Raw genomic sequence first — 19,233 nt, 5'->3', positions numbered from 1 at the left:
GGTCATCTGTAAGGCAGTTTGTTTTTCTGTTCCTTTTGCCATAATCATGTTTGTCTATATCAAAAATTTTTAAATTTGTTTTATTAACTTGATATTTCCCCCTTTAATAATATATTACATTCATACATTTTTTAACCTAAGGGTTATAAGAAGTAATTTTTATGTATAAACTCTGTTTAAATCCAGGTTTGTAAATCCAGCAAAATAGTGCAATTCATAGAAACGAAGAAGAGAATGGTGCTTGCCAGCGTCTGCGAGGAAGGAAAAATGAAGAGTTGCTGTTCAAAAAGAATACATTTTCAGTTATGCAAGGTGAGTAAGTGCTAGAGTTGTGCTGTACATTTTGTGTGTACTTAGTAATTTTGAGGATTTCACACTTAAAATTTTCTTAAGCACATAGAACTCATGTTAAATGTACTTAGTGCACATACACGCAGCAAATTATATTTGTGGGCCAATTGGGAACATTTGAAAATGAACTGATATTAGATGATATTAAGTATTCTTAAATGATTTTGTGTTATGATCTAGGCGTTTTGAGTGAGATTTAAATCTGGGATTAACAATTTCTTATGATAAGTTTTATGGCATGCATATAATGTGTAAGATATGAATAATCTCAAATTTTGACAAGCTTCTAGGATATGCATAGAGTATTTGACTCTGCCCCTGCCCTCCGCAAAGGAGGGATTTGAAATGGATGATATAAGACTGGGAATTGCTGACAATTATGAAGTTTTAAAAATACTTTGAAATGCATTTTATTTATTTCAATTATATAAAAGTAAAAAAATTTCCATTTATAACTGTTTAGGGGAATTAAATCAATCATTCATTATTGGGAATATGTTCATAATGAAATTTAATTGATAGTTGGTTACATTTTGATTAATAGTTTAAAGTCTGGCATCTATATTCATAGACAAGATGAGCTTGCCAATTGTCCTTCAGTGAAATCCAGCTGTTCCAGGTCTGGGGCCGGGTGTCCTCTCTGTTTTTTCAAGGGAGAGGGCAACAGAGTGAAGGGCACCTTTTGGTGAATGGTTCTCATATCTGGAGAGAATAAAATATACACATTTTAAACAATCTGATTTCTCTTTGACTTTATTTACAGTAAAATTATCTGCAAGATGCAATTTTAAAGAGTGTAGTGTTTCATTTCACTGTGACTCGTCATTGTAACACTAGTTTCTTAAGTCTCTGGGACACCCTAACTTTTCTTTCTTTTTTTTTTTTAAATTAATTAATTAATTTTATTGGCTGTGTTGTGTCTCTCTCTCTCTTTTTTTTTTTTTTTTTTTTTTTTTTTTTGCTGTGTGCGGGCTTTCTTTTTAGTTGTGGTGAGTGGGGGCTACTCTTCGCTCTGGTGCGCAGACTCCTCATTGCCGTGGCTTCTCTTGTTGCGGAGCACGGGCTCTAGGTGCCTGGGCTTCAGTAGCTGCAGCACATGGGCTCAATAGTTGTGGCTCACGGGCTCTAAAGCGCAGGCTCAATAGTTGTGGCACACGGGCTTAGTTGCTCTGCGGCATGTGGGATCTTCCTGGAGCAGGGATCGAACCCGTGTCCCCTGCATTGGCAGGCGGATTCTCAACCACTGCACCACCTAGGAAGCCCACCCTCACTTTTCATTTCATGGTGAAATGAAACAGAAACCTTCTTTTGTTGCCTGTGCACTATGCACAAAATCATCGCCAAGTTCAGAGTGAAGAAAGTGGCCCCAGCTTTCTTGTAGTTGTTTTATATGTTCAGACTTATGTTTCCATATTTCATCCATTTTGAGTTCATTTTGGTGCATGGTGTAAGAGAAGGGAAACATTTCATTTTTTTTGCCTGTAGGTATCCAGTTATTCCACCAGTATTTGTTAAACAGAGAATCTTTCCTCACTATATGGTCTTGGCGCCCTTATGAAATATCAGTTGGCTGTACATGGATTGGCTTATTTCTGGGGTCATGTTTTTTCTTCCATTAGTCTGTATGTCTGTCTTCATGCCAGTGCCACTCTGCCTTATTACTCTAGGTTGTAATGTGTCTTGAAATCAGAAAATGTGATGCCTCCAGCTTGGCTCTTCTTGCACAAGTTTGTTTTGGCAACTTGGGTTCTTTGAGACTCCATGTGAATTTTAAGATGATTTTTTTTTTCCAGTTAAAAAATGCCTTTGCGGTTTTGATAGAAATTACATTGAATCTATAGATCTCTTTGGTTCCTATGGACAATTTTAATATGGTTAAGCTTCCAATCCACAGGATTGGAAGGAACCCAGGATGTTTTGGTTTTTATTAAATTAATCAATTAATTTATGGCTGTGTTGGGTGTTCATTGCTGTGAGGGCTTTCTTTAGTTCTAACGTGCCTACTTGTGGGGCTACTCTTCATTGCAGTGCTCGGCCTTGTCACTGTGGTGGCTTTTCTTATTGTGGAGCATGGGCTCTAGGCGCATTGGCTTCAGTAGTTGTGGCACTTGGATTGAGTAGTTGTGGCTCTTGGGCTTTAGAGCGCAGGCTTAGTAGTTGTGGCACACAGGCTTAGTTGCTCTGCAGCATGTGGTATCTTCTCGAATCAGGGATCGAACCCATGACCTCTGCATTGGCAGGCAGATTCTTAACCACTGCCCAACCAGGGAAGGACCAAACATAGGATGTCTTCGTATTTATTTGCATGCTCTTTAATTTCTTTCAGAATATCTTTTGATTTTTAAATAACGTGTTTCCCAGTTGTGTACCCAATTTAAAGTGACTTTTATCAGATTCAGATCATGACGTCTCAATACTTTTTTTAAATTGAAGTATAATTGGTTTACAATGTTTTGTTACTTTCAGGTGTAGAGCAAAGTGATGCACATGTGTGTGTATATATATATATATATATATATATATATATATATATATTTTAGAATACTTTTCCTTTAGGATATCATAAGAATATTATAATCTTATAATAATTGTAATCTTATACTAATTTATAATTATAACTATACTCAATGTAATTAGAATTATATTCAATATCTAGATATTGAATATAATTCCCTGTGCTATACAGTAGGTCCTTGCTGTTTATCTGTTTTATATATAGTAGTGTTATATGTTAATTACAGACTGCTAATTTCTCTCTCCCCCCACTCCTATGCCCTTTGGTAACTATAAGTTTGTTTTCTATGTTGTGGGTATATTTCTGTTTTGTAGAGAAGCTCATGTCTATTGGTATTTAAGATTTCACACACCATATGATATCTGTCTTTCTCTGTCAGGTTTAATTCACTTAGTATGATAATATCTAGGTCCAACCATATTGCTGCAAATGGCATTATTTTATTCTTTTTTATGACTGTGTAGTGTTCCATTATATATATGTACCTCATCATCTTTATCTATTCATCTCTTGATGAACATTTAGGTTGCTTTCATGGCAGGATCACTTATTGAAGAAACTGGCTTTTCTCCATTGTATATTCTTGCTCCCTTTGTCATGGATTTATTGACCATAAATGCATGGCTTTATTTGTGGGCTCTCTATTCTGTACCATTAATCTTTGTGTGTGTTTTTGTGCCATTGTCATACTGTATTGATGACTGTAGCTTTGCAGTATAGCCTGAAGTCAGGGAGCGTGATTCCTCCAGCTCTGTTCTTCTTTCTCAAATCCTTGGTTATTCAGGGTCTTTGTGTATCCACCAATTGGTGGTAAAAATGTGGACAGTAAGGGCCATTCTAATGTGGTGTCAGACAGAAATGAGGAACATGTTATTGGAAAGGTGATTGTCATTAAAATGTGGCACAGGACTTGACTGAATTGTGTTTCTGTCCTACTGTTTTGTGCAAGCTGTATGTTGTAGAGTAGTTGGATCTTTGGTTGAGAAAATGTCTAAGCATAGTTTTAAAGGAGAGGCCTGGTTTCTCTTGAATGATTATAGGAAAATGTGAAAAGATAGAAACAGTGCAAATATACAGTTGTTAATCAAAAGGGAAGCACAAATCAAAATGGTGGGAAATTCTCAGCTTATCCACATTAGAGAGATTGAGAAAGCCTGTAAGAGAGAGAACATGAAAGGTAAAAGCATATTTGATAAGGAGGTTAGAATGGATGCTTTACCCTGTTATGCCAGTTTCTGCTGTACAGCACAGTGAATCAGCTGTAGCTATACATATGTCCCCATATCCCCTCCCTCTTGAGCCTCCCTCCCGCCCTCCCTTTCCCACCTGTGTAGATCATCAGCAATCATTGAGTTGATCTCCCTGTGTTATGCAGCAGCTTCCCTGTGGCTATTTTACATTTGGTAGTGTATACATGTCCGTGTTACTCTCTCACTTTGTCCCAGCTTCCCCTGCCCTGACCCCCACCCCATGTCCACATCTGCATCTTTATTCTTGTCCTGATATTGAGTTCATCAGTACCATTTTTTTAGATTCCATATATAGGAGTTAGCATACAGTATTTGTTTTCCTCTTTCTGACTTACTTCACTCTGTATGACAGACTCTAGGTCCATCCACCTCACTACAAATAACTCAATTTCATTCCTTTTTATGGCTGAGTAGTATTCCATTGTCTATATGTGCCACATCTTCTTTATCCATTCATCTGTTGTTGGGCATTTAGGTTGCTTCCATGTCCTGGCTATTATATATAGTGCTGCAATGGAGATTGTGGTACATATATCTTTTTGAATTACCATTTTCTCAGGTTATATGCCCAGTAGTGGTATGATTGGGTCATATGGTAGTTCTAGTTTTAGTTTTTTAAGGAAATTCCATATTGTTTTCCATAGTGAGTGTACCAGTTTGCATTCCCACCATCAGTGCAGGAGGTTCCCTTTTCTCCACATCCTCTCCAGCATTTATTGTTTCTAGATTTTTTTCTTGATGGCCATTCTGAGTAATGTGAGGTGATACCTCATTGCAGCTTTGATTTGTATTTCTCTAATGATTAGTGATGTTAAGCATCTTTTCATGTGTTTGGTAGCCATCTGCATGTGTTCTTTGGAGAAATGTCTATTAGGTCTTCCACCCATGTTTGGATTGAGTTGTTGGGTTTTTTTGATATTGAGCTGCATGAGCTACTTGTGTAGTTTGGAGATTAATCCTTTGTCAGTTGCTTCATTGGTAAACATTTTCTCCCATTCTGAGGGTTGTCTTCTTGTCTTGTTTATGGTTTCTTTTTCTGGGCAAAAGCGTTTAAGTTTCATTAGGTCCTATTTGTTTATTTTTGTTTTTATTTCCATTATTCTAGGAGGTGGAAGACGTACTCTTTAAAGTCTTAGGATACAGAACAAGGGAGGTGTATATGAATTGAAATTTGCACAAAACTGACATTTTCGTGATAGATTCAAATTATGATTTCTGTATTTTTGCCAAAAATACCCAAGTAGTGATATCTTTCTTTCTTTTTTTTTTCTTTCCATTTTTAAAGTCTCTTTCTGTGTACACACTTCGGTCACCTGCTATGATTTATCGCATTGCACCTGATGTTCACTGGTTCACATGCTTCTGTGAGATCCCTGTGCTAATAAGTTCAAAACTTTCCCTATTATCTTTAGTAAGGGTCTTGGAAAGGTTTATTGAGGGATGTGCATAGACTACCACAGGTAGTGTAGAAACTCCATATCCTCTTCGTTTCTCTTTGTTTTGGAAAATGAACACTCGCCATGTTTAGTAGAGATACTGGGTTTGGGCATGGAGGTTTTCATCACGCAACCCAGGTCTGATAGTTTCCATTGCACTCCATGCTCATGGCACAGATGTAGTTTTCTTATCACATCTTTGTATTTTCCAAAATATTTACAAGAATCCTGTTATGAATGTGTGTTCAACTGGTATATTTCTAAAACATAGCTCACCCAAATGATCCAGATTTGCAAGAAATAAAAGATGCAGAACCAAAAGCTCTAATTTATTCTGTATTGTTGTGTGGGTTTGCACCCTCCTGTACTTAAAAAGATAGACTATCATCCACAAAGACATGTATAAGATAGAACCCATTAAAAAAGTCTTGATTTTTATTGACATGAATATTTTGTCTCTATCACTTTTAATAGGTATGTAGGTCCCATTTTAGTGTATGCCTGTGTTCATGAAAATGTTAACATTATTTGATTCATTTTTCTTATTTTTAGCATTCTTACTTGTTACGGAAACTGTAATAAATATTCATTAGAGTTGTCTCTGTGTATTTCTCTTAGTTCTCTTTAGATATATTCTAGTCCAGATAACGCTGAAGTAAAACCCAAGCTCTACCATATGCTGAACATTTGACAAAATATTCTTAAAAAGGTGGAACAGCAATATTACTGTTCTTAAATTGTTTATGTGGCTCATTCAAAAATATGTAAAAACTTGTTAGGAAGATATATAGTACGAAGATGAGTCAAAAATTACCCACACGTTGGCTGTAGAATTTATTTTAATTAACTTTTCAAAAGACAAATATATTCTTTTTTTTTTTAAATAAATTTATTTATTTATTTATTGGCTGTGTTAGGTCTTTTTTTTGCTGTGCCCGGGCTTTCTTTTTAGTTGCGTTAAGTGGGGGCTCTTCATTGTGGTGCGCGGGCTCCTCATTGCCGTGGCTTCTCTTGTTGCGGTGCACGGGCTCTAGGTGCTTGGGCTTCAGTAGTTGCAGCACACGGGCTCAGTAGTTGTGGCTCACAGGCTCTACAATGCAGGCTCAATAGTTGTGGCACACGGGCTTAGTTGCTCCGCGGCATGTGGGATCTTCCTAGAGCAAGGATCGAACCCGTGTCCCCTGCATTGGCAGGCGGATTCTCAACCACTGCGCCACCTAGGAAGCCCACAAATATATTCTTTTGTGACATAACCTCCTCGCTTTTCAATACACTTTGTCCATGTGTCCACAAGCTTTTGTATTCCCTCATTAACAAATGTTCTAGGCTTAGCTGTGAGCCACGCATGTGCCGCGGTCTTCACTTCTTCAGTGAATCTTTGTCTCTTAGGGCTGCTTTCAGGGGACAAACAGGTGAAAGTGTGACAGAGCAAGACCAGAATGATAGGGAGGATGCTTTAACACCTCCAAACAAAGATTGTGCAGAGTCTTGACAGTGTGGGCAGAAGTGTGCATACAAAGTCTTTGATAAATAATGTCACCAGGGACACCCTCAGACCCCAAAAAACAAATCACTGCATGCAGCTCTTCTTTCATGCAGATCACAAGTGGGGCATCCGTTTTAGCTCGCAGCGCAGTTACAAATGAACTGATGTAACACGTTCACACCTGCACAGCAGTGACTGGGGAGACAATAGCCTTGAACAGAAAGTGCTGCTAAGACAATGCAGGCAACAGAAGTTTGAATATAAGCAGAGTGCGGATAATTTTTGACACATTCGTATATTCTGAATAGTCAAAAGAATTGTTGCTGCTACGCTTACTCTTCTAATAGACCTGTGAAATCCATGAAACACTTAAACTTGAACATGAGCTATGAATTCTGAACTTGCTGTTCTACCTTTGTGCTATTCACAAGGAGCATTCACGGACCGGAGATTTTGGCATCACAAGGTAAAACTGAGTTTGTTCAAAATGTGGAATTGTGGCCCCACCTGAGAACTTTTGAATCAGTCTGCTTTTGAAAAATATTCCTCCTTTGCTTCATAGACTGTTTATCCTATGTAACAGAATTACAACACTCGAAAAAGGCATATGCCTTGTTGATGTCATCATTTTATACTTTTTCTTCCAGAAAGAAGAATCTCTACATTGGTTTTGTGGATCATATGTTATCCTCTTTTCTTGGGGTTAGAAATATGGTAGAGAATATTACTGTGTAAAAAATAATCTTATATCGGGTTTCCTAGGTGGCTCAGTGGTTAAGAATCCACCTGCCAACGCAGAGGACACGAGTTTGATCCCTGCTCCACGAAGATCCCACATGCCGTGGAGCAACTAAGCCCATGCACCAAAAAAAAAAAAAAAAAAAAACCCACAGAAAAACTTATCTTATTGTGTAATAGCAGACCCTCTCCTAAATCAAACCAGTTTCCTTGTCTTGCTGTTTTTATCTTGGGACACATTATGAAGTCTTCCCTTGGGCACATTGTATATGTCCTTTTTATTTCAGGGACTGTTGACATTCCAGGATGTGGCCATAGATTTCTCTGCAGAGGAGTGGGACTGCCTGGACCTCAAGCAACGGGAATTGTACAGGGATGTGATGTTAGAGAACTACAGGAACCTGGCCTCCTTGGGTGAGGATCACTTCCTTCCAGAATTCCTTATCCACCCACAGCGTTTTGATTTCTTCATTTCTAGAAGGTCTCCTGAAATCTTCTGCTTCCTACAATAGAATTTCAGATCCCTACTTTCTAGGAAAAAATGGAAATTTCTGAGTTTAGAACAAAAGACTTCATGATGATTCATCACAGTTCTAACCTTTCTCTTTCTTGAGGTGATCTGTCTCATTCTTTGTAGATTAGTGGTAATTCTGTATGTATGGTGGTATAAAATAGTTCTTTTCTCATCTTAAAATCCGATTTCCAGTGCTTACTTTTCACTTAGTAATACTTTCCAGTCTTTCAGGATGTGAGTTTTATGTATTTGTTAATATCCTAAAGATGCTTTCAATCAAGTATTTGGGGAAATCATTTTCTAGACTCTATTAACATTCTAGGATGCCTTCTCTTCTCACCTGAGCACACACTGGAGTGTAAACTGATGAATTTCCATCATCCCATATGTTGCTTTCCTTATGAACAGGACTTGTTGTCTCTAAGCCAGACCTGGTCACCTTATTGGAGCACATCAAAGATCCCTGGAATGTAAAGAACATGGTGGAGACAACAGTCCTATACCCAGGTATGTGTGAAACAAGGGAGCAGATGCCTGAGGTGAGAGATCCAAGGATCATGGAGGAAGTGATACTTTGTCATATGGTTTGGGAAGATTTGCTTTAATGGAAGTGATTTTTGAGAGGTCTGGGTATATTTCTGTCACTGTCCTAGAGGGTCATCTCCTGCCCATTCTTGTCTTTTAACTCATTCGTATGTTCTTCTCCAGTGATTCCCTTTCACATTCACAGTGAGAACCAAAGTTCTCCTCGTGGCCTCCAACGACCTGCATGACTTGGCTGCTCTTCCATTTCTTGGGGTCCTAGGAAAACTCTGCCCATTTCTGAGTAACTATGATAAGCCCTTTTGAAAGTTCTCGTTCTGTCTTTAGACGGAAGTGAGTTAATGGAGTCATAGAGATACTGCCAAACTTCTGGGAATGCTGGGGACAGATAGTGTTTGTTGCCTGCTTTGTAATTTCCAATCCCTTACAAATGTCAAATATGACCTTATAAATTCCATAGTCAAGTAATTTCTGCTGTGCATAAAGCAGCTCCCTAAAATGAGAAAATGCAAAACTCAGTTTTACTACAAGAGTTCCCTTTTCTTGTATGAACTAACATTAGAGATCTTAAGTGTATTTGCCCTAATTCCTCAATGCCACAATACTTTAATACATTTTTTTCACTCTTAGAATTCTCAAATAAATCATTGTGATACAGAAGCATAGAGCATTGCCACCATATTTTAACATCTCAATTCTTATTTAATTTCTTAACTGTTATTTTATCAGTTTATCTTGTTTGTTATGGAGTTTCCCACGACTGTTGCCTATAAGTTCTCACTTTCTCATTTAGTTCTTCATCCAGATCATCTATGATGTTAGATTCAAAAGATCTAATAGAACAGGCTTAAGTAAAAATATGTGTGGTAAGAAGTAATTTAAATGATTAATTAGTAGATTCTCTGGGTATTTTACAACTTTCATGTTCTTCCTTTATAAGAAAAGGTTTTATGTATCTTAGTTAGAATGGGTTACGTCCTTGATATTTTCTGCATATATAAGAGCAATATGTTAATAACATGAAAAATTTCTGTCATTTGAATGCACATTCATTCACATTTTTCATTAGAGGTTTTTTTGGTTTCATTTTTTGGTTTTTTTTTTGAAGCTCTTAATTGGGGGATAATTATTTACACTGCTTTGCCAGTGTTTGCTGTACAACAAAGTGAATCAGCTGTATTTATACATATATCCCCATATCCCCTCCCTCCTGCAACCTCCTACCCTCCCTATCCCAGCCCTCTAAGTCATCATGCATCATCAGGTTGATCTCCCTGTGTTATGCAGCAGCTTCCCGCTTGCTATCTGTTTTACATCTGGTAGTGTATATATGTGAATTCTACTCTCTCACTTCATCCCAGCTTCCCCTTCACCCCCCCACCCCCGCACCCCCCACAGCCTCAGGACCAGACTTTGGCGGTTAGGCCACTCGCAGAATCATTACAGCTGTTAATGAATGAGTGTAAAGCAATTTCTGTGACATTCTCCTGCTTTGCGACACATGCCATTGATTCAAAGTGATTGCTTCTTATGGATGCACAGTCACAGTTGAAAATTAAAAGTTATTTATATGGAGACTATTTTAATATTTCATTTTATTCAGAATTTTGGGGAGTGAGTTTTCTCTTGTTCTTATTTAGTCATTCCGTGCCAGTTGGCTTCCTTTTTATGATAGGTTGCTCAAAATTAGTTAATAGGATTTTTGTTTTTACCTCTATAACAAAAAGTAAATGATGGTTTTCAATTCAGTACACTGAAGACAATGCGGTGTTGAAGTCAAGTGTGAATCTCCCACATGTATTGCTAAAAAGCTACACATGTATTGCTAAAAAGCTACATACCTATTATCCCTAATGTGTTCATGACTTATCTACTTTCTCTTTGGGTTAATGGTCACTATTTGTTTTGTTCTGTTGGTGAGGAGTTTAGGAAATAGTCTCAATTTCACATCTATTTATTGATGATTTTATATCATCTTTGTGTTTGAGATACATTTTGAATTGAAAGTAATTTTTGAGCACGTTTACGATTCTATTTTGGTATTAGTTTAGTCTTTAATTGTGGGAAAACCCAAGATAACGTTTACCATCTGAAGCATTTTTACCTACAGTCCAGTGTGCCAAGTATATTCTTGTTGTTGTGCCACTAAGCTCTGAAAATGTTGCTCTTGCAAAACTGACTCAATACTCCATAAACAACCCCTTCCTCATTTTGTTTCACTCCAACCCTGGCAACTACCATTCCACTTTTTTATTTCTGTGAATTTGACTACATTTTATTACTCAAATAAGTGGAATCATATCGTGTGACTCATATCTCACAACATAATGTCTTCAAGGATCACATGTTGTATCATGTGACAATAATTTTTCTTTTTAAAATGTAAATACTTATCTATTGTACGTATATGCCATATTTTCTTTATTCAGGTATCCGGAAATATTCAGTTGCTTCGCTCTATTAATGGTCTTATGAATAACGCTACAGTGTACCTGTGTGTGCAGATATCTCTTGCACATCTTCCTTTGAAGTCTTTTGTTTGTATATCCAGAAGTGGGATGGCTGGATCCTATTATACTTCTATTTCTAATTTTGTGATAAACCTTCCTACAGTTTTTTAGTGTGGTGGCACCATTTTGTATTTCCTGTAAGTGTGCATAAGGATTCCAATTTCTCCAAATCCTTGCCGACATTTGATGCATATATATTTTTTCTTTGGTAGTGGTCACTCTAGTGGATGGGAGGTACCTCATTGTGGCTCTGTTTTTATTTCTCTAATTATTGCCAGTTTTGATCTTCATCTTTCATGTGTTTGTTGTCCCTTTGGATATCCTATTGGGAACAATGTCTCTAAATGCTTTGTCCATATATCATGTTGTTTGTTTCTTTATGTTGTGTTTTAGGAGTTCTTTATATATTCTGGACCTCCCCTCCTTATCAGATACATGCTCTGCAAAAGTCTTCTCTCCTTCGGCAGGTTGTCTGTGCACCCCAATGATTGTTTCGTCTACTGTGCAGAAGTTTTTACGTGTGATGTCATCCCAGTTGACTATTGCTTTTTTTGCCTGAGCTTTTAGTTTCATATACAAACAGCCATTGCCAGATGAAACGTCATGGAACTTTTCTCCCTGTGTTTTCTTCTAGGAGATTTATAGTTATAGGTTTATACTTATCTTCAACCCTTTTTGAGTTAACATTTATATGTGACATTAGGTAAGGGTCCAACAACATTCTTTCATATGTGGACATCCAACTTTCCCAACACCATTTCAGATACAGTCCATTTCCAATTGTGTACAGTAGACACGCTTATTGAAGATTGTTTGATGGAAACACAGGAGCTTCTCTCTGTGCTCTCTCTGCTGATCCATTATTCTGTTTGTATGTTTGTAAGTATCCATTTTCGGTAACTATTGCTGTGTAGTATGTTTTCAAATCAGCAAGTATTGTGTTTCCAACTTTTTATTTTCTTTACCAGATTATATTGGATATTTACTGTTTTGTGATATCCCACCTTCATTTTAGAAGGAGCTTTTCAATTTTTGCCAAACTTGGGATTGTGAAAGAGATTGCTTCAAAGCAATTGATCAGCTTTGGTAGTACTGACAATGAATGATATTAAGTATCCTGGTCCAGGAATAGGGAATGTATGTTTGTTTATCTCTTCTCTTCTTATTTCCAGGAATATTTGATAATTTTTATCACACAAGTGTTCCACTACCTTCATTAACTCCAAGTAGTTTATTCTCTTTAATGCTACTTTAAATGAAAATATAGTCTCAGTATTTTTCTTGGAATATTTTCTGTTAGTGTATAATTATACAACTAATTTTTTGTTTGATTTTTGTTAACTTTACGATTTGTCTGTTTTTTTTATGTGGTTGGTTGAGGGTTTTCTATATAGGATTTTTTTCAGCTGTGAACAGACATCTGTTACTCCTTCCTTTCTGGTTTCAGTGACTTTTTTTTTTCTCCTTTTTCCTGATGGTTTTGAGTACAAAACCCAGTACTGTGTTGAATGATAATGGTGAGAGTGTGGATTCTTAAATGTTTTTGAATATTAAGAAGTAGATTTCAGTCTTTCACTATTGAATATGATGGTAACTCTTATCTTTGTGTGTTAGATCTTAATTACATTCTGTTTGTTTTTGTCAATTCCTATTTTGGGTGTTTTTTCGTGATGGGTTCCTGGCTATTGTTTATTTTTCTGCATCATTTTATATAATTGTGTGGCATGACCTTCATTCTGTGCATATGCTCTTAATATACTTTTAAAAGTTTCAATTTATTGAACCAACCTTGCATTCTCCAAATAATTCTGAGTTTTTCATTGTGTATACTACTTTACATGTGCTTCTGAATTTATTTTTCTAGTGTTTCACTAAGGACTTTTGCATCAGTATTCATGCCAGATACTTTCTTGTCATGTTGTGTGTGTGTGTATGTTTGTTTAATTTGTAGTGTCTTTGTTTGAAAATGATACTGAGGGACTTCCCTGCTGGTCCAGTGGTTAAAACTCCACGCTTGCTATGCAGAGGCCCAGTTTTGATCCCTGGTCAGGGAACTAGATCCCACATGCGGCAACTGAAAAGAACCCATGTGCCACAACTAATAACAGGCACAACCCAAGAAAAAAATAAATATTAAAAAAATAAATAAAGGAGAGAAAGGGTATATACCATAATGTATTTTTAAAAAATTAAAAACAAAAAACAAAAATATTAACACTGGCTTCATAAAAACTATTTTGATAATTTTGCTTCTCTTCATACTTTGGAAACAGTTTTTCAGAGTTGGTGTTGATTTTTGTTGAAATGATTTTGGCATGACCCAATTATTTCATATCGATGAGGGATAGTCTTTGTTGGGAATTTTTATAAATTAATTTTTTAATCTACTTAATCATGTAGGTTTGTTGTAATTTTTATGTATTTATGCTAACGTCAGTGTAGTGTGTATCTTTAGAAGTTCACAAGTGTTTTCAAAGCATCCAGTATGTTGGCATATAATTATTCTTAATAGTTTTGTGTAATTGCTTTTTTTCTATGGTATCACTTAAAATGTCTCTGCTTTCATTTCTGATTTTAGTTGAGTCATCTCTGTTTTATTCTTAATTTAGCTAAGCGGCCATCAATTTTATATAAATTGCAAAGTATATTCACTGAGAATAGTAGCCGAATAACTTGTTATTTGGTATCTTTCAGCTGTGCCTTCTCCTGAAACCCAGTGTTTGATATCAAAAAAGTCAGGCTTAGAAGACTTGTGCGGAAAAGTGAAGCTGGGAAAATATAAAAGATGTAGCCTTGGAAAGGTATACTTCATGGAAGACGGGGAATATACGAGGCCATGTCAAGGGCAGAGAGGATGTTGTTATGGTCAAAACCAAATTGGGACAGTTTCCCGTAATGCAAACGTGATAGCGAAAAGAAATCAAGGATATGAATCAAAATGGGGAAAAAACCTATTGAAGTCTTTTGCATGTGTAGACAAATGTATGTTTGTAAGCAAAGACCCACATCATTTTTTGAAATGTATATGTTCTCTGAAAGGAAATTTGGAAGATCTGGAAAGTCATCTAGACTCTACTGCAAATCCTCATTCAAACCTTTCTGAACATAGACTTCAATTAAACATGTGTTCAAGCATGCCTGAAAACCAGAAATTTGAAAATGAAGAAAAAAAATCTCAATATAAACAGTTGGAGGGATCTTGTAGCAAGGGTTCATCATTCTTCAAGCAACAGATATTTTTTGCCTGTTCCAAAATCTGTAATGTTGAAGATAATGAGAGAGACCTTCTTCAACCACCATTGTTTAATAGGTATCATGATATAGTTAATGCAGAACAACTTTTCATGTGTAATAAAATGAGTAAGGGATTAAGCAACAGATCTACCTTCAATAGTTACAGGAGAATTTCTAAAGGAGTGACAAGCTATTCATGCAAGGAAAGTGGGCGTGACGTTGACCAAGACTCCAATCTTTTGAGACAACAGGGACCTCAGTTTCCAGACAACGATGCCAAAAGTAGTAAATGTAGGACTGTCCTTGATCACAGCTCAAGTCTTACTATACATAAGAGTATTCCTGTTGGAGAGGAAACATATAATTGTAGTGAATATAGTAAAGGTTTTAACCAGTCTTCAAAACATACCCAACATCAGAGTGTTCATGTGAGGCAGAAACATTACAAGTGTAACAAATGTGGAAAAGTCTTTACTATATCATCACATCTAAGTAGACACAGACAAATTCATACTAGAAGGAAACCTTTCAAATGTACAGAATGTGGTAAAGCCTTTAATCAGAGATCACATCTTACTCTTCATCAGCGAATCCATACTGGAGAGAAGCGTTGTAAAGGTACAGAGTGTGGGAAAGCCTTTAAGCAGCACTCAGGTCTTACTCAACATCAGCTAATTCATACTGAAGAAAAGTCTTATAAATGTATAGAATGTGGCAAGGCCTTTATTCGTAGCTCAAAACTTACTAAACATCAGCGAATCCACACTGGGGAGAAACCATACGAGTGTAAAGAATGTGGCAAAGCCTTTACACAAAACTCAATTCTTACTGAACATCAGCGAATTCATACTGGGGAGAAACCATACAAGTGTAAGGAATGTGGCAAGGCCTTTACTCAAAACTCAAGTCTTACTAAACATCAGCGAATTCATACTGGGGAGAAACCATACAAATGTAAAGAATGTGGTAAAGCCTTTACTCATAGCTCAAAACTTACTGAACATCAGCGAATTCATACTGGGGAGAAACCATACAAGTGTAAGGAATGTGGCAAAGTCTTTACTCACAGCTCAGATCGTACTAAACATCAGCGAATTCATACTGGGGAGAAACCTTACAAATGTATAGAATGTGGCAAGGCCTTTATTCGTAGCTCAAAACTTACTGAACATCAGCGAATCCATACTGGGGAGAAACCATACAAATGTAAGCAGTGTGGCAAGGCCTTTACTCAGAACTCAGGTCTTACTAAACATCAGCGAATTCATACTGGAGAGAAACCATACAAATGTGAAGAATGTGGCAAAGCCTTTACTCATAGCTCAAAACTTACTCATCATCAGCGAATTCATACTGGGGAGAAACCGTACAAATGTAAAGAATGTGGCAAAGCCTTTAATCATAGCTCAAAACTCATTTATCATCAGCGAATTCATACTGGGGAGAAACCGTACAAATGCATGGAATGTGGCAAGGCCTTTATTCGTAGCTCAAAACTTACTGAACATCAGCGAATCCATACTGGGGAGAAACCATACAAATGTAAGGAATGCGGCAAGGCCTTTACTCAAAAGTCAGGTCTTAATAAACATGAGAGAATTCATATTGGGGAGAAACCATACAAATGTAAGGAATGTGGCAAAGCCTTTAATCATAGCTCAAAACTTACTGAACATCAGAGAATTCATACTGGAGAGAAACCATACACATGTAAAGAATGTGGCAAAGCCTTTAATCATAGCTCAAAACTTACTCATCATCAGCGAATTCATACTGGGGAGCAACCATACACATGTAAAGAATGTGGCAAAGTCTTTACTAATAGCTCAGATCGTACTAAGCATCAGCGAATTCATACCGGGGAGAGACCTTATAAGTGTAGAGAATGTGGGAAAGCCTTTAAGCTGAGCTCAAACCTTAGTACACATCAGCGAATTCATAGTGAAGAAAAGCATTATAAATGTATAGAATGTGGCAAGGCCTTTAACTGGCTTACAAGCCTAACTCTGCATCAGCGAATTCATACTGGGGAGAAACCTTACAAATGTGTAGAATGTGGCAAAGCCTTTATTCGTAAGTCAAGACTTACTGAACATCAGCGAATCCATACTAGAGAGAAACCTTATAAATGTAGAGAATGTGGCAAAGCCTTTAATCAGAGCTCACACCTTACTAAACATCAGAGAATTCATACTGGGGAGAGACCTTATAAATGTAGAGAATGTGGGAAAACCTTTACTCAGAGCTCAAGTCTTAGTAAACATGAGCGAATTCATAAGGCTGAAAAGTCTTATAAATGTACAGAATGTGGCAAGGCCTTTAAGTGGCGTGAAAGCCTAACTCTGCATCAGCGAGCTCATACTGGGGAGAAACCGTACAAATGTGTAGAATGTGGCAAGGCATTTTATCAGAAGTCAGATCTTCTTAAACATCAGCGAACTCATACTGGGGAGAAACCATACAAATGTAAAGAATGTGGCAAAGCCTTTAACAGTTGCTCAACTCTTACTCGATGTCCGATGATTCATGGTGCAGAGAAACCTTCTAAATGTACAGAGTGTTGGAAAGGCTTTAAGAACTCTCACCTCACTCAACATCAGAGAGTACATGCTGGAAATAAAGCTTACAAATGTAATAAGTGATGAAAGAGGTTTGTCTGAAATATCCACTGTAAAAAACGCCAGAGTACGTAAGTAAAGGTATTTGAATGATGTATACAATGTAGAAAGGTATTTAATCAAAAATGATAAGAGAAGGCACACTAGAAATCATTCAGTCAATACCTATTTTCTCTGATCAGTGTCAATGAGAATACGACAGGAAGTCATCAATAGTTATAACAAGTGGAAAATTGACATGGTGGTGGGGATCCCAAGATGAAGGGATGGATGTTTGTACAGGTACAGTGATTATCATTCTATCCTTGTTTATATTGACATGATTTGAGATTATTTGAAAACCAAAATGAATGTAATTAAACTCACAGATTACCACAAGCTGTGCTTTGTGTCTAGTGTGTGTGAACTGATGTTTATGATTGTTGCCGCCTCAAAGGAGGGAGAAGCCCTTCTATACGAGGTGGGAATAATTTATACTAGCTTTCCATTAGACCAGCGGTCCCCAACCTTTTTCCCACCAAGGGCCAGATTTGTGGAGGATGATTTTTCCATGGCCGTGGTGTGGGGAGGGCAGTTCAGGAAGTAATGGGAGTGATGGGGAGTCGGAGATGAAGCTTCTCTTACTGGCCAGAAACTCACCTACTGTGTGGTAACCATCCGTGGCCCAGGGGTTGGGGACCCCTGCATTAGAAGATTAAGGACACCATAATGTAGAATGTACAGTTAGTTTCCTTACTGGCCTTAAACCTGAAATAATGCCATGTAATTTCCATATTTCTCTCTTGTATCTTTCCCCCTTTCTGTAACTACTGGAACACTGTGGTGGTCATAATAAAGATAATACAGGAGGGGTGTTGAGAGTTTCCCTGAACTGCTCCATGATGTTGCTGCCTCAGCATCTGTGTTGTGTAGCCAGGCAGCCTGCAGGTGCCTGGACCTCACACTAGCCAGTCCAGTAGGTACTGTGCACTAGGTAACCTTCCCTGAGATCAACAGTCTCGCTGAATCCTAGGTTCCACTTCACATCCACCCCTTCAGTGACATCTTCCTCGAGCTCAGCAATATCCTGCTCATCTTGGTTTGAATTGACAAATGCACACTTCGCCTGGGAAGCCCAGAGCACTTCACCCAGGGTCAGTTTATAAAGGCCTGCACCCCAAGTACAGCCACTTTGTCTGCGTGATTCTTGCCTTGGCTCCTCTCAGTGGCCCCTCAATTCTCTCTGGACCTTGAGTGGTGAACTCACCTACTTGAGTTTTTCTTGTGGCCTTTTGTTGTACTGATACTCTGCATCCACTGCTAGGAACTAATTTTAACAAATTTAATAAAGTCACAACAAATATAATGAAAACCCATTTGTGTCATTCTGAACCAATATTTTTTAAATTTACCCTATCTTCCTTTATCGAGGCTTAGAGAACCCAGTTTTTCATGGCTTTTACATACACTGAATGCAATATATATACATATATCAAGGTATACTTTAGCAGTGACAAAACTAACAAGGATAAGTGTGTATTTGTATACTTCTTTCAAGGAATTTAGAAATGTTAGATCAACATTGGTAATTTCAAAATTTTTGATGGTTAATAAGTAGTGCAACACTTACTGATTTGTAAATTAAATCTATTTTGCCTACTTTTCAATGAATTCATTTTCCAAATGTCAGGAGTTTTGAGCTTCTCCGCATGCAGTTCCTGTCTTGTTCTGTAGCCTGTTAATGATGAAAATCTCTTTTATGTTTTATTAGTTCAAAACTCATGAACTATTGCTTATACGATGTGCTCAAGGATTTTAAGAGGAGTTTTTACTCAGTGTAATGGAGGTCAGAAATTAATTTCAAGAAGAGAATAATTCCCCAGTGAGCATATTCAGCAGATTTTGTTTAATTATCACATTTCATTTCCTCCTTACTTGGAGAACTAAGAGAATATCATATTCAGTGGATTTTGTTTAATTATCACATTTCATTTCCTCCTTATTTGGAGAACTAAGAGAATATTTCACATTATTGTTTCTTATACTTGTTATAATTGAC

At 37.2% G+C, this 19,233-nt stretch overlaps 1 protein-coding gene across 2 annotated transcripts in view; it reads left to right on the top strand.

The window, feature by feature from the left end:
• The window catches only part of LOC130838281 (zinc finger protein 665-like), a 74,341-nt gene extending 56,316 nt beyond the window's left edge, over nt 1-18,025 (top strand). Inside the window, exons 4-7 of one of the 2 annotated variants that reach the window (XM_057711137.1) lie at nt 187-312; nt 8,064-8,190; nt 8,699-8,797; nt 14,038-18,025. In XM_057711137.1, coding sequence (XP_057567120.1) covers nt 235-312; nt 8,064-8,190; nt 8,699-8,797; nt 14,038-17,219 — 3,486 coding nt within the window. In that variant the 5' untranslated portion in view covers nt 187-234 and the 3' untranslated portion in view covers nt 17,220-18,025. The remainder of the gene's footprint in view (nt 1-186; nt 313-8,063; nt 8,191-8,698; nt 8,798-14,037) is intronic. The other variant, XM_057711138.1, reaches the window with a different exon arrangement.
• Nucleotides 18,026-19,233: the final 1,208 nt, after the last annotated feature.

The sequence above is a fragment of the Hippopotamus amphibius genome, chromosome 16 (assembly GCF_030028045.1).
Source record: "Hippopotamus amphibius kiboko isolate mHipAmp2 chromosome 16, mHipAmp2.hap2, whole genome shotgun sequence".
In the NCBI taxonomy this organism is placed as follows: Eukaryota; Metazoa; Chordata; class Mammalia; order Artiodactyla; family Hippopotamidae; genus Hippopotamus; species Hippopotamus amphibius.
This window is presented reverse-complemented; position numbering and strand designations above follow the sequence as displayed.